Source organism: Mesoplodon mirus, assembly GCF_964341445.2.
Source record: "Mesoplodon mirus genome assembly, chromosome: 11".
NCBI lineage: Eukaryota > Metazoa > Chordata > Mammalia > Artiodactyla > Ziphiidae > Mesoplodon > Mesoplodon mirus.
Genome location: NC_138987.1, coordinates 61,322,194 through 61,336,674, shown reverse-complemented (window position 1 = coordinate 61,336,674; position 14,481 = coordinate 61,322,194). Strand labels below are relative to the sequence as shown.

The window sequence follows — 14,481 nt, the reverse complement described above, 5'->3', positions numbered from 1 at the left end:
CATGGGGCGGGGGGGAGATGGGGAACACAGAAGGTCAAATTGGGGTGGGGGCCTCTCGAGAGTCTCAAAAGTCAGAGCCTAGGATCCCTGGGGAGTGCCCTCACCCACCACAGGAGCCTCACCCCCCCATCTAGGTCCCACCCCAGACCCAAGTCCCAGCCCAGGGGTACCTTGCTGCTGCTGGGCATCATACATGCGGATCTCAAAAATGGGGGGCCGCTCGCTGCGCAGAAGGGTCACGATGGGGGGCGCGCCTCCTGTGCCCCGTTCCAAGCGGTAGACACTGCCACTCCGGTACTCGGTCCAGAAGAGGTAGTTGCCGTGGTGACACAGGCCAAAGGCGTGGTTCAGCTCAGGACCCTCGTACACAATCTAGGAATGGAGAAGAGGTTACCAAGGAGCTGGGAGACAAGTGAGGGTGCCTCAGGGAGGCCCGGGTGGGGGTCAGTCTCCTGTACACTCATATGTCCATGGCCTGGGTGTGGGACTTGTCTCCCCCATCAGCCTAGAAGCCCCCAAGGGTGCACACCGTGAAGTGCCAGACCCTGAACCCAGCAGAGCGCTGATGGGGAGCTTGCCCACACTCCTCTCTTGGGCTGATTCACATTCATTCATATCCCTCCAACACAGGCGCACGTGCACACGCACGCGCACACACAGAGTAGTGAGCAGACAGCCAGGATCCATACATTTGTTTCTTCATCCACCACACATTTTCCAGGATCTACTAAGGTAGCACTAAGAAATGGAAAAGACGTGATCCCTTCGCTGGAGCTGCCTATTGTCTCAGGAAAGGCACACAAGGCCGTCCACGGTGGAGAGGGATCTGGAGACAACACCCCAGAGGAGGTGGCCCGCCCCTGAGTGCTGTGTCACTTGAGGAGGAGCTGGGTGGAGGCAGGAAAATCTGCATGAGCAGCAGCAAAGAGGGCAGCACCTTGACGTGTGCTGGACTTGAAAGGTCTAGTGCTGCTGTTCCAAGTTCTGGGATGCAGGGAGCAGAGGGTGAAAGAAGACCACAGAGACGGTCAGGGGCCACATCATAAAGGGCCTTATATACCGTGAAAGAGCATGGTCCACACGCCTAGACTTGCACGGGGCTCATGAATGAAGCACGTAGCCCCCGGAATGAATGAGCGTGCGTCTACACCATCTCTAGGCATCTCGCATCTGTACAGAGGCACACAGTGCAGGCACACGCCAGTGTGTACTGCCTGTATGTGCACAACCAGGCAGAGGTGCACACGAAGTGTATGCTCAGGTGTTCACACAGGTGGTCAGGCCCACAGACCATGTGCATGGTCGGAGAGATACTCTGATAGAAGCAATCCTCAAACAACGTAAGACATAGGCACATAAGCACACAGAGGGACGCACCCGCAGGCTCACAGGTAAACACACATGAAGCACACAGGCCCAGACACTCACAGACGCCCACACATTCAGACACACAGCCTCACCCACACACAAATGTGGTCCAGCAATGCACACATGAACACCCACACACAGGTGCACGCCTGCCCACCTTCCGGTCTGTGCCATTGAGCAGGATGGTCTCGATGCGATCATAGAAAGCGTCCACCCAGTAGAGGCGCCCAGCTGGGATGTCCAGGCTCAGCCCATTGGGCCAAAGTACTGTCTTGGAGGTGACAAAGATGTCTCGGTGTGAGCCGTCCATCCAGGCCCTCTCCAGCCGCCCTCGCCGACTGTCCTTGGGGTCCTCCTCCCAGTCAGTCCAGTACATCCACCTGTGGGCAGCTACTGGTCAGCACCACATAGCCACCCCTGCCATCAACATCCTCCCCTGTGATCCCAATCCAGGCGGGCCATCCCAGAGCCCCTCACAGGGGTCTTCCTGCCCTGCTCACCCTTGGCCCACATATTTCATTCATTCATTCCTCCATTCAACAAATATTTGTTGAATGCCTACTGAGCTGGGCACAGTTCTGGCGCTGGAGGACCCAGCAGAGACCAAGGCAGCCAAAGCCCCTGCTCTCGTAGAGATATGTCCCACCCAGGACACAGACAAGAAACAAGTCAGTCGAGAGGGTCACACACAACGGAGAGTGATACAAGTCAGGAGGAACTCGAAGCAGGGGCATGGCATGGAGAGTGACCGGGCAGCCGGTGGGGAAGGCCTCTCTGAGGAAGTGGCATTTGAGCTGAGATGTGAATGCTGAGAAGGAGCCACATATGCAAATACTTGGGAGTCCCAGGCAGAGGAGCTCCAAGGGCAAAAGCCCTGAGGTAGGAAGAGCTGGAGTGCTGGTTTAAGGAACAGACAGCAGGCAGTGGGGACAGAACTTCCAAATGCAGGATGTGAGGTGCAGATGAGGTCAAACGAGCTGCAGGCAGACCCTGTAGGACCCCGGGGCTGATAAGGGCAAGGGGAGCCAGGGGAGGGCCCGCTGGGAGTGACAGGACCAGATTTCTATGTATGTGTTTAGAGCATCACTCCCATCGCCCTGTAGATGGGGACACCTTTTCCCCTTTCAGCCCAATTCTTGCCGAAGCATCCCACCTCGGCTGCCCTCCCCTGTCCACTCTCTCTCTTATCCCCCAGTCCTGAGGCCCACGCAGTCCCTGGCTCCTCCCCTGCCAAAGCTGTGGGAGGACTCACCCATTGAGCGGATCCACCACAATGGCCCTGGGGTGTGTCATTTTGCCCTCGATTAAGGTCTTGCGGGTCTGAGCAGCTTTCTCCAGCCTGGCCACGCTGATGGTCTTCTTGGGCCCATCATCCGTCCAATACAGATTGTCCCCCATCCAGTCCACAGCTACGCCCTCCACATTGTGTATGCCTGCAGTGGGCGGGGCGGAGCAAGGAGGGAGAGCCTCAAAGGAGGCTCAAATCTGCCTGCCTCTGGCTCTTAAGATACCTGCACCTTGGAGCACTTGGCTAGTGGGGAATGCCGGGAGCCTCCTGTGCCCTAGACAGTGGCTGGGATGGGATGGAATGGGAGGTTGGAGGAAGGAGCCTGGGAGGTCGCTTGTGCTGCCACATCTGTGTTGAGTCAGCGTCTCTCAAAGCTGCACATGGCAGGGCTTCCCTGGTGGCGCAGTGGTTGAGAGTCCGCCTGCTGATGCAAGGGACATGGGTTCGTGCCCCGGTCCGAGAGGATCCCACATGCGGCGGAGCGGCTGGGCCCGTGAGCCATGGCCGCTGAGCCCGTGTGTCCAGAGCCTGTGCTCCGCAACGGGAGGGGCCGCAACAGTGAGAGGCCCGCGTACCGCAACAACATCAAAAAAAGCCGCACATGGCAGCAAGAAAACCTACGTGGCACATGTGGGCTCACTTGAGAAGGCACGTCGGGGCCTGAGCTGGGGTGGACAGCTGAAGCAATAGGCATGTGGCTCTGGGCACAAGTGTGACGCCACATCCCAGGCCTAAAAATCCTGAGCTAACAAAATGAAAAGTTAGGAAGTGATTTTTCACTTAGCCACAGGCTTCATCTCAAGCTAAATAGCATCCCTGGTATAGGGACCCCCAATCCTTTCCTGATGAGGAGTTACTTTTGATTTCCCCGAAGTCTTACGATGGCTGACGGCTGAGGTTCTCTGAGCCGAGGTGGGGGATGGAGAGCAGAGCAAGGGGTGGTAACCAGCATCAGCCAGACTGATTGGTTAGGAAGCCCTATCCTGGGGGCCCGAGTGCAGGTTTGGGAGTTCCTAACACCCGGGAGGCACGGTGTAGCACCCAGAGGCTCAGAGCCTCCACGCCGATGGATATTCAGAAGACAGTGCACTGCTGACCTGCTGGGGCAGCTCAGAAGAAAAAACTGGATTCCATTCACAAAACACAGGAGCATGCAGCTCTTGGCGGCCGTGAGGTCTGGCTGCACAGACCCTGTGTGTACACACGTGTGCCGGTGTGTCTGCGCCGATTCAGAGCCTCAGGCCTCTCCCCGGCCGTGCGCCGCATGCAGCTCCAGGGCTCAGAGCCAATGGCAGAGAGACCCTGAGTTTTCCCAAGGGCTGGCAAGGACGGCCCACACTGCCTTACCCATCCATCCTCTGGCCTCTTTCCGGCTCAGCCAAGAAGGGGGTCACCCAGGGGTCAATCTGTCTATCCCCTCATCTCCATGCCAACCAGCCCAGCTAGCCAGTCAGCAGGGGACTCTCCACGCTGGAAGGGCACCAGGAGAGAGATGCCCAGGCCCCAAATCACTTCCTGCCTCAGGTGGGCGCGTGCCTTGGGGGTCCCATCCACAAACCTCCCACTTTGGGGCCCTTACCATCCTTCAGGATGGTCTCCCGCTCAGTGCCGTCGATCTTCTGGCGGCCAATGAGGTAGCTGGTGGTGTCGGCAAAGTAGATGAAGCCGGTCTCAGCATGGAAGTCCAGGGCCCGGGGGTTCATGAGGTTCTCGATGGGGATCATGTGTTCGTCGGGGACCTTGGCCCCCATATCCATGCCCCGGATGATGCCTGGCCGGCCCTTGCCATACACGAGGAATAGCTCGTGTTCCGGCTCTAAGGCAGGCACAAGGAGGGGCACAAAGTCAGACACACACACACACACATGACCACCACCTAGCCAATGCCCCGGCTGTACTGGGTCAAGGGTGTGGGGACAGCAGGGGGTCTGAACCACATGGACAGACACATAAGCATGTAAGGTCCAGGGAACAACGTCCTGGGGGGGGGGGTTCCTACGCACTCTAGGAGTAGGAAATGGGGCAAAAGTAGCATCTTTTCGGTAAGTGCCCTCTGTTGAGTAGTGAAATTAGTGGCCCAAATATGTTGGAATCAGGTCCCTTCTGACCACTTCCTCTGTTCATCCTAGTCTAAGCCATATCACTTCTTGCCTACGCCGCAAAAACAGCGTCCTGCCACTTCCCTGCTGCCCATCCTCCACCCAGCAGCCAGCAAGATCATTTTTACAAACGTGAATCAAATCTGTTAAGCCACCCAGAGCCTCTCATTCCAGTTAGAATATAATCCAACACCCTTCCTCATCTCCCCTCACTCACGCGCTGCCCCACTCCCGTCCCCCTGCCGCCTCTCTGCTCTCAGCACACCAGGCTCACGCTGGCCTCTGAGCCTCGGCACTATAGATTCCCTCTGCCGGAAACGCTCTTCCTTCAGGTACATGATTCACGTGATTCACTTCCTTATTTCACAGAGAGCTTGACGTTAATTTCACCTCCACAGAGAAGTCTTCCCTGACCGTTGTCTAAACTGGAGCCTTCGCCGTCATCATTAATTCTAAGCTGCACTTTATTTTCTTCCTAACACCTACCCTCACCTCAAGTTATTTATGTGTTTATCTGCCTCCCCTGCCAGACTATAAGCTCCATGAGGCCAGAGACAACATCTGTCTTGTTTACTGCTGAACCCTCACTGCCAGGACAGTGCCAGACACAGCGTGTGCTCACTAGATACTTGTTGAATGAAGGAAGGAATGAAGGGATGAAGGGGCCAGTTGACAGCGTTCTCCGGAGCCTGAGTGGGGTAGCGGGATAAGCCCTGCTCTCGGATGGGAGTGCAAGTCCCATCCCTGCCCCTCACCAGGGCGAAACTTTGGGTAAGCCCCTCCATCTTTCTGCATCTCAGACAGATGCAGCTGGGCTACGGGAGGCAGGTAAGGACCCCTCCCGTCCCACCCCAGCAGGCACACAAGCCCTTCCCTGTCACTCACTCTTGCACGACTTCCCATCACTGCCCAGGCTGAAGCCGGAGCGGCAGCGGCAGGTCCGCGCCTTGTGACTGTTGGCCAGCAGACAGATGTCGGAGCAGCCTCCCGGCTTCCCGTACTGGTCATTCTCGCAGGCGTGGCTCCTCACTGGGGCAGGGTGGAGAGCTGGTCAGGACCCCTCGAAGCCCCTGTGCCAGGCCTTGAGAAGGCTTCCTGCAGTCTGACCACTCTCCCTCCTGCTAAGGGCTTTGCATCTGTTGTCCCCTCTGGGGATTCGGAAGCCACAGGACTGGCATTCCTCTGCCCTGACACCACCCAGCCTTCAGACTCTTGGGTGGGGACTTCTGTGGTCAGGGGACAGAGTCACACTGTTGCCCACAGCCAGGCGCTTCTACTCTAGACCAGCCAGGGAACTGGGAGGGGTGATCTACATCCTGAGCAGAATAAGGGCAAGGGGCTCCCTGGGGGTGGGATCTGGAGGCTGACGGGCAGGAAGGGGCGGCAGGGGAAGCAGACGGGGGAGAGGAGGTAGTCTGGGGTGGATGTCTAGGAGAAGCAGTCATGCCACAAGAGAATCAGGGGTGTCCTTAGGGGGGCTGTGGAACCCCGCTCACCTCGGGGCTGACGCCGCTGGTGGTAGATGTGGAGGGCGCCTCCCTTGTCCACACGGGTGACGACCTGGTAGTCGGTGCTGTTGAAGCGGTTCACGCGGATCACGCTCGTCTTCTGCTGGGCGTTGGCATTGTCTGAGTTGGTGGCGTAGAGATAATTCTCAAACACGGTCAGGCCATACAGGTGCTCGATCTGAGATGGGCAGGCAGGAACGGTCAACATGAGAAGAGAAGAGGATCCTCCCTCTGCCCCGGCGAGCCCCTCAGCTTCTCTTCCAGACTCCATAACTTGCATTCCCAAACTCATTCCACAGCTGTCTGACTCCGTGCTTTACTCCTGTCTCCTCTGGACTAGTCTGTGCTTAAGATATGCTTGTCAAATCCCATCCATCCTTCACAGAGCATCTCTTTGAAGGGCTTCTGGAATCTTCTAACCAGAGAGGACAGGCTCTCCTTCCACACTCCATTTCTGGCTGTAATCCACTGTCTGGTGATCTGCGGGTTTACTCTACCCACTCTGCTCAAACCCCTTGAGGGCAGGAACCATATCCCTCTCAGAACCAGGCACATATTCAGTGATGGGATGATTTTGCACTGAAGGAGAGTTGGGCCCTACACTCTGTCCACAGGGAACATTCTTAGCCCGCCTCTAGCTCCCAGCTTTGGGGAAGGTTGAGAGAACAGACTGGCCCCAAGCAAGCCTGATAACAGCCTCTGCTACCTGCATAATGTATCTAAGGTAACCAACTGTCCCAGTTTGTCCAAGACTGGCCCAGGGGACTTTCAGGGCTGACACTGGGACAGTCTCAGGCAAATCGGGATGGAGGGTCACCCTAATTATCCCAGAATAGAGATGTCATCTCTGAGCTGGAAGGGCTTCTAGACTAGGTTCAAGTGCTATTTCCCAGCTGTGTAACCTCAAGCAAATCACTTAACCTCTTTGAATCCTACCTTTTTTCAGCCACCAAAAGGAAACTGAGACACCTGCCTGCTCATTTTCCAGGGGCTTGTTGCAAGAGCCCAACTCAAATGAGAAAAGGGAAGTAAAAGGTGGTCTTTAAAATGACTGTGGCCATCCAAGTGGAAGCCGTATCCTGTCCTTTCCCCCAGATGCTCGTGCCCACCACCTCCCTACCGGAGGGCTCAGGGCAACCACGCTCCCATTCTGTCCCCCGCTCTCCCAGGAGGCCTAGAGAAGGATTTCCTGGCCAAGACTTCCTCCTCACCAGGATGCCCTGGATGATGGTCTGCCGGCCCTTGCCCTCGTAGTCCACCACCTCAATGTAGTCCAGGTAGGCATCGGCCCAGTAGACGAGGCGGCTGACCAGGTCCAGCGTGATGCCATGAGGAAACACAATCTTGCTGTCGACCAGCTTGGTGCGATTCTGCCCGTCCATATCACAGCGCTCCACTTTGGGGATCTGTCCGTAGTCAGTGAAGAACACCTTCCTGTGAGCAGACGGCATATTAAATGGGGTCTGGACACTGGGCACCCTCCCTTCTACCACAGCCTCTACCTCCCCGTTCCAGGGCCAGTGCCCCTGCCTGCCCCGCTCACCCCATGGCAGGGTCCAGTGCAATGCCCTTGGGGTTGTAGAGCTCCAGGTCTAGCAAAGTGACACACGTGTCCCCGTTTCGGTTGCAGACAAAGATCCTATCATCGATGTCATCCACGAAGTAGAAGTTGCCTGTCAGCCAGTCGATGGCCATCTGTTCCACGTCTGGAGAGTGTGAATGAAAGGGCTATGGGGGAGGTCCTCCCACAGACACGCCCACCCTCTGCTGGTACAGAACTTACCGTGGGAAGCCCACCTCCTCTGGGGTGCCCTCCTTCACCACCCATGCCATGCTGTCTCTCCTCCCTGAGCTCTTACGGGAGTTACTGGCAGTGGCACATTTTGCCTTGTGTTCTTGGTCACCCTTCACCAACAGGGTCTCTCCAAAGAGAAGTCTCTGAGTATCCTTCCACACAGCCCTGCTCCCCATGCCAAGCTCAGGGTGGGCACACAGGGGCACTGGATAATTGTTGGCTGGTTGGCTGACTGACAGGTTTCCCAACTCTAGCTCCTGCTCGAATGGGACCAACTTCCTGGGGTTCCAAAAGGTAGTGAGGATAGGTCTACCAGCTCATTCCACAAGTTTTTAAACCTGCTTTTGTTTGAGATCAGAGCACTCAGGCTAATAAAACATCACACATCCCTGCTTTTGGCTGGACTGTCATCCTCTTTGTATGGTAAGTCGAGTTATATCACACTAGCCAGGAGCACTGACTGGAAGCTGTACGTGCTGCATGACTTTTTTTTTTTTTTTTTTTTTTTTTTTTTTTTTTTGCAGTACGCGGGCCTCTCACTGCTGTGGCCTCTCCCTGCTATGGCCTCTCCTGTTGCAGAGCACAGGCTCCGGACACGCAGGCTCAGCAGCCATGGTTCACGGGCCCAGCCACTCCACGGCATGTGGGGTCCTCCCGGACCGGGGCACGAACCCGTGTCCCCTGCATCGGCAGGCGGACTCCCAATGACTGCGCCACCAGGGAAGCCCTGCATGACGTTTAAAAATGGAAAAGCAGGGCATCCATCGATAAATCCAATCTGAGAGAAGAGAATGTCCAAATATGGGGCCCGCAGAGATGGAAAAGGGAAGGTCCATGGTGGCAAAAGGTTGGAATCAGTGGCATGGGCCAAACTTCCTGTACTCACTCCCATTCCCCTGCTTCTTCAATGTCCCTGTTGCTCAATTTCCTCCAGTCCTCGGGAGGGTGGGAAGGAGCAGGGAATAAGATATAGGGCTGGAGGAGAGAGTGCAGAGGAGGAAAGCCATCAAAGGACTCTGAAGGTAAACGGAGGCATGGCTCAGAAAGAGGGGGAGCTTCAGAAGGGTGGGAGTGGGGGAAGAGGATGGAGACCAGGTGCCCATACTCAGTCTATGGCAAAAAGGGCCTAAGGGATCAGGGGTGGGGCAAGGGCAGCAGGAAGTCTAGGAGGCAGGAAGTCTGGGGACGGGACCCCTGCTGGCCTCCTGGGGGGCGGTGCGGCTCCTTCTCTCCAGGACCCACTGGCTCCCATCCACCCACTGCCCCCTCCAACTACCACTATCAGAGGTGATACCTCTTGCAAGCAGGGAAGTTTCCAAGACAGTGACTCCCTGGGACCCCTGCCTTGCACTCCACTTCCACCAATTTCCTCAGCAGGTAAAGGAGTCTTTGGACCACCTGTCTTTGGCTGAAACTTTTTTATTTTTTGTTTTTTTTTTTTACTGAAATCCCCACTAGTCACACTCAACCTGGTAAGGATTATTCAATCCCTACACAGCTACAGGTATAATGACTAGGCTTCCTGCTCAGCCCTCCCTAATCCTCCCCCCTCCCTCACAGGGATTCAGGGGCGGTTTCCTAACAGTGGGTAGGGGTGGGGGGCAAAGGGAACAGGAACACGGCTCCCAAGGAACTTGGCCAGACCCTGACACTGACTCACAGTCACAGGACTTAGGCTGAGGGAGGAAGGGAAAGAGCCCATCTGAGACTCTCACCAAACTAGTTTCCTCTTCAGGTCCCCCCGCTGAACCCCACCCCAAGATGACTGGAGAAAGAGGTCACAGGGATGAGGTGTTACCCCTGTGACTGCTGATGTGTCCCTAAACCCAGCAACTCTCTCCTCTGAGCCCCAGTACTGTCCCCTCCTGACAAGGTCACAGAGACAGGGCAGAGCAGCCTGGGCGCGTGGATCCCAGGCCGGGTAGGAAGAGGGGCCAGTGCGGGGTTAGGCGAGCCAACTACCCCACACTGTGACCACAGAGAAAACAGATGAAGATGAACGCTGCTGGACCGCGTCCAGAGGAAACCAAGGTCCCAAGCTGGGGCCGGGGGGGGCGGGGGTGGGTGGACCCTGCCGCCGTCCCAGGCAGCCAGCAGGGTGGGTGAAAGGCAAACAGGGCTGTGTGCCCTTTACTTGGTGGGCACGGTGGGGGTCTGGGGGATGCCGGCATGTAGACGAACCTCATCATTCAAAGCTGTTTTCCCAGCACCAGCTGGGGCAGCTGCGTCCTTCTCTCCAACTTCCTGAGGCTTCCCTGAGTCACTGCCCAGCTCCAAGGCTGGCAACACCCTTCCCCTGCTCCCCCATCCACCCTCCCTCGGCAAGAGGGGAGGAGGAAGAAACCTGAAGGGATCTGATGCCCCCCCATCCCAGATGCAGTTCCACATCCTCCCCTCCAGCCTCAGGATGGCTGACCTTTGAGCCTCCCTGCTGGCCTGGGAAGGAAGGCAGAGGGATCGTCCCCCTCTCAGATATTTATCCTTGGCTCGTCTCCTCTCCACCTCCCAAAGGCCAGGCAGGGCCCCACTCAGCAGGCCGGTGAGGAGTTGGCAAGAACTGGAGTCCCCAGCCCGGCCTGGGCTCCCCTTTGGTATTTTTGCAGCTGGAGACTATTAGTTGCAAAGCAAAAATCCTTTGTTATCCAACCCCTCCACCACATTATCTTCCTCTTTTCTAAAGTCCAGACTCCTCTGCACACCCCACCACAAACACTCACACACATGCACACACTCACACGCACACACACGCTTGGCCACTCTTTCCATTCCAAGTGTAGTGAGACGGGCTCAAATCGGGAGAGGGCACCTTCCCTCCCGGGCTCCCCGCAGGCAGCATCTGGGCCACTGCCCCCTGTCCCAGAGCGTGGAGGGGGCAACTGGAGTCCTGGGATTCGGCCTGGAGGACCTGACATTCTGTCTCCACACACCCAGAGGGCAGCTGGCCCCTCGTGGCCCAGCCTTCTCGGGACTGATCCACCTCACAGCACCCTCCACAAGGGCTCTCTGGCCAAAGGCCCCAGAGATCCTGAAGACAGGAGAATCCTGTAAACCCAAGGGGAGGGATGCTGTGTGGTGATGGGAGGAGTGTGGGGCTGGTCTGGAGGCTGAGGGGTTAGGGATCCCAGGGCAGAGAAGGAGGCTAGGAAGCTGGGAGGGTAATGAGACAGAGGATAGACCACAGCCCGTCTGCAATATCACAAAGGACTTTCAGTTCCAGGCCCCAGAATAGACCTGGGCTGTGTGTTTGTAACTGCTGAGCCCTCCCTGTGCCCCAACCCTGATGCTCAGCGTTCGGCACCCGCCACCACTCCAGCTTTCCTCGACGTCACCAACCTTCACGTCATTCAAGAGGCGTCTCCCTAAACTGGTGGCTGCTTTTCCAAAAACAACAGCCCCCAGCCCATTCCCAAGAAGACCCTAACTTCAGCCGCAGGATTCTAGTCACTCTTCCTAAAATAATTCTGGGGAAGTAGGAGAGTCTCTATGCCTTGAGGAAATATCCCCCAACACATCCACACACCTAAAGATTGCAGAATAGGGTACCAGGTCCCTGGACGAGGAAGGAAAATCCCATTTCCACCTTAACCACATCCCCAGTGAAGACACTGAGTTCTTGCCCTTATTCCAGGAAACTTCCCTGCCTCTCCCATCACTCTGCTCTGCCCTGGGCCCAGACAGCCTCCAGACACTGACAGCCTGGGTGTGAATCCTAGTTCTGTCACCTTCCAACTGTGGAACTATGGGCAAGTCACTTGATGTCTCTGAGTCTCAGTCTGTTGATCTGGGATGGGATGGTGCATTAACAGCACTGAGCACAGGGCCTGGCACATGATAAACGCTCCACAAATGGGAGCTGTTGTTCATACCATTGCATGATCCTCCCTCACCTCAACTCCATCCTTCCTTACCTTTTCCATCTGTACCTCCAGCCAGAGCCCTGTGGCCTCCTGACTGAAGGTAGGCCCTCCAGGTGGGCAGTTTGGGGCTGACACCTACTATTTATTCTTCAAGACAGTTCAGGCCCCCAGAAGGAAAATTTCTGTATTGCAGGCTTCCATAAGCCCCTTTTATCACAGCCTGCTTACCTGATTACAAATATTGTGAGGGCAGGGCAGGTCTTTCATTTTTGTCCCCAGCGCCTGACACACACGTACTGATTCATTCAACAAATATTTGGTGAATGCTGAGTGCTCACTCTGTTGTCCTAGAGCTGGGACTTAATTTTTTCCTTCCCTTCTATTGCCAGGATCCTCCTTTTCTGGCCTGAGGATGTCTAAGACAGTGGGACAAGACGTCTGTCAGGCAACGTTCTTGCTTGTCAGAGCCACTCTGGGATCTCACCCAAGGGCTGGGGGAGATGCTCGGGAGCCCGGGGCCTTTGCAGGTAGGGAGGAGACCACCAGGCAGGCCTGGCAGAAGTTTTGCTAAATGTCATGTGCTCACACTCCTGTTTCCTGCTGGGTCCTGATTTCAGCTCTTCTTTTTCCACCAGCAGGTCCGGGGATCAGCCACACTGGGTCAGCTCTGTCCCTGGGCTCCCTTCCTGCCCCACTTATACTTCCAGCCCCACTCCCCTCCCCTGACTGGCCCAGGTCCACACAGGCTCTCAGTCCTGGGTCCCGGGGATGAGACGCTTGGTTGGACTCTGCAACTCTGATTCAGAATCAGAACAAGGGTCTTCCCACTATTGAGAAATTCTTGCTGGACTCTAAAACACATCTCTCTTGCTTAAGTTGCTTCCTTTGGCTTGAAAACAGGGAGGGGGTTGTTGGGCGCAGGCTGGGTGGAGAGGCAACTTCAAGGAGACAGCGGGGGAGGAGAGGACTGGGCTGGAGCTGTGCCGGGAGACACAGGGCTGGCCTGGCCGGGAAGAGGAGAGAAAGGCCATTAAATGATTAGGAAACTTGGAATGGGAATGGGAAGCAAAAGCACCAGGATGCAGGGGGCCCAAGGCCAAGAGCAGGCTGGAGAGAGCCCCCCAATATTCTGACACCCAATGGGTGGAAAGGCCAAAGAAGCAGGTGGCCAGTTTTCATCTGTGACACTGGAAGTGTTCTGTAGACTGGGGTGGGGGCTGAGAGGGCCTTGGGTGCCCAGCTCAGTGGGAGCATGGCTCCCCTTCCAGCGGGGAAGCCAGTTCATCAGACTCAGAGGACATACTCTCTCTTTCTCTGCCCCTTCTCTAGACAAATCACTGCTCTATTTCCTGTTGTGATTTTAACACACACACACACACACACACACACACACACACACACACACACACACGAGAGGGAGGGAAAAGTGAAGCTGGCCAGCTGGACTTGGGGACCCATTTCGCAACCTTGCAGCCTGCAGCCTAGGAGGACTTTTCTGGGCCTCCCCTCTAATCTCCTCCTTCCCCATCCAGCATGGTACAGGGAAGAAACCGTAGGACCCCCAAGGGCCCCTCCAGAGCATTCCCTCATACACAGTCCCGAATGAAGTGACTTCAGCAAACCTTATGTCCTTCAAGGCCTCTATTTGCAACCTCAGAACCTCCCCTCACCACACACACATCTTCCCAGGGCCCCGCTCCTGCAGTCTGTGCTCGTTCTTCCTACAGTAGAAACATCCTCAAAGCTCAGGGAGGACAGGTCAGAGGAGTGAAGCCTAGACAACGCAGGGCTGGGCTGGGCTGGGGTCAAGCAGACTTGACCTCCAGCCCTGCCCAGGGGTGGCCCTGCAGGGGGCTGGACAGGGCCTGAGGTTCCTTGAGAGGGTGGTCAGAGGTGGGGGGTAGGGTGGGCAGGCCAGGCCTGTCGACGCCTCTGGGCCTCGGTTTCCAGAACTTCAGTCTTTTGTCTGTCACTTTCAAAATGCTTGCCATGTTTATGCACAGCTTGCTCTACCATTTACCTACCATTTCTTTACATCAACACACTTTTCTTATTTTGCTGCATCCTAAACAATCTATGAAATTGTAGATTTGATATGCTAGTTGTAGGAGTTTCCTAATGGGTATTACATAAAAACATAACTATAACAATACAGAAGGCACATCCATACACGACCTAAAAATCAAGGCATTCCTGCTTTGGGAAAGGCAGTAGTAAACCCTGAGGGGTGGGCCACGGTCTTCCCTGAGGGTCTCCTGGCTCACCCCATCATGTTCTCTAGTCATGGGATCAGAGTCCTCAGAGACCTCCCCGTCCTGCTGGGGCAGTGGCAGAGGGGAGGATGGACCGTGGAATTACATCCCAGGAGGGAGGAGAAGAGATGAGGACTGATTCCTAAGACCCTCCCCCCAACCCAGGCCAATGCAAGACACAGACTGGGGGAGGAAGGGCTGGCAGCCCAGCCTGTTAAGGGATGAAAACACACACACACACACACACACACACACACACGCAGACACACACACACGCAGGAACGCAGGCACACAGGCACGCACACGCACACACA

General features: G+C 56.1%; 1 protein-coding gene across 1 annotated transcript in view; it reads right to left on the bottom strand.

Moving 5' to 3' along the window:
* Positions 1–14,481, bottom strand: part of LRP1 (LDL receptor related protein 1) — an 82,109-nt gene that overhangs the window by 47,334 nt on the left and 20,294 nt on the right. Inside the window, exons 7-14 of the mRNA XM_082634660.1 lie at positions 7,807–7,969; positions 7,475–7,697; positions 6,252–6,441; positions 5,641–5,784; positions 4,236–4,472; positions 2,621–2,801; positions 1,526–1,748; positions 171–372 (exon numbers count right to left, since the gene is read on the bottom strand). Coding sequence (XP_082490786.1) covers positions 171–372; positions 1,526–1,748; positions 2,621–2,801; positions 4,236–4,472; positions 5,641–5,784; positions 6,252–6,441; positions 7,475–7,697; positions 7,807–7,969 — 1,563 coding nt within the window. The remainder of the gene's footprint in view (positions 1–170; positions 373–1,525; positions 1,749–2,620; positions 2,802–4,235; positions 4,473–5,640; positions 5,785–6,251; positions 6,442–7,474; positions 7,698–7,806; positions 7,970–14,481) is intronic.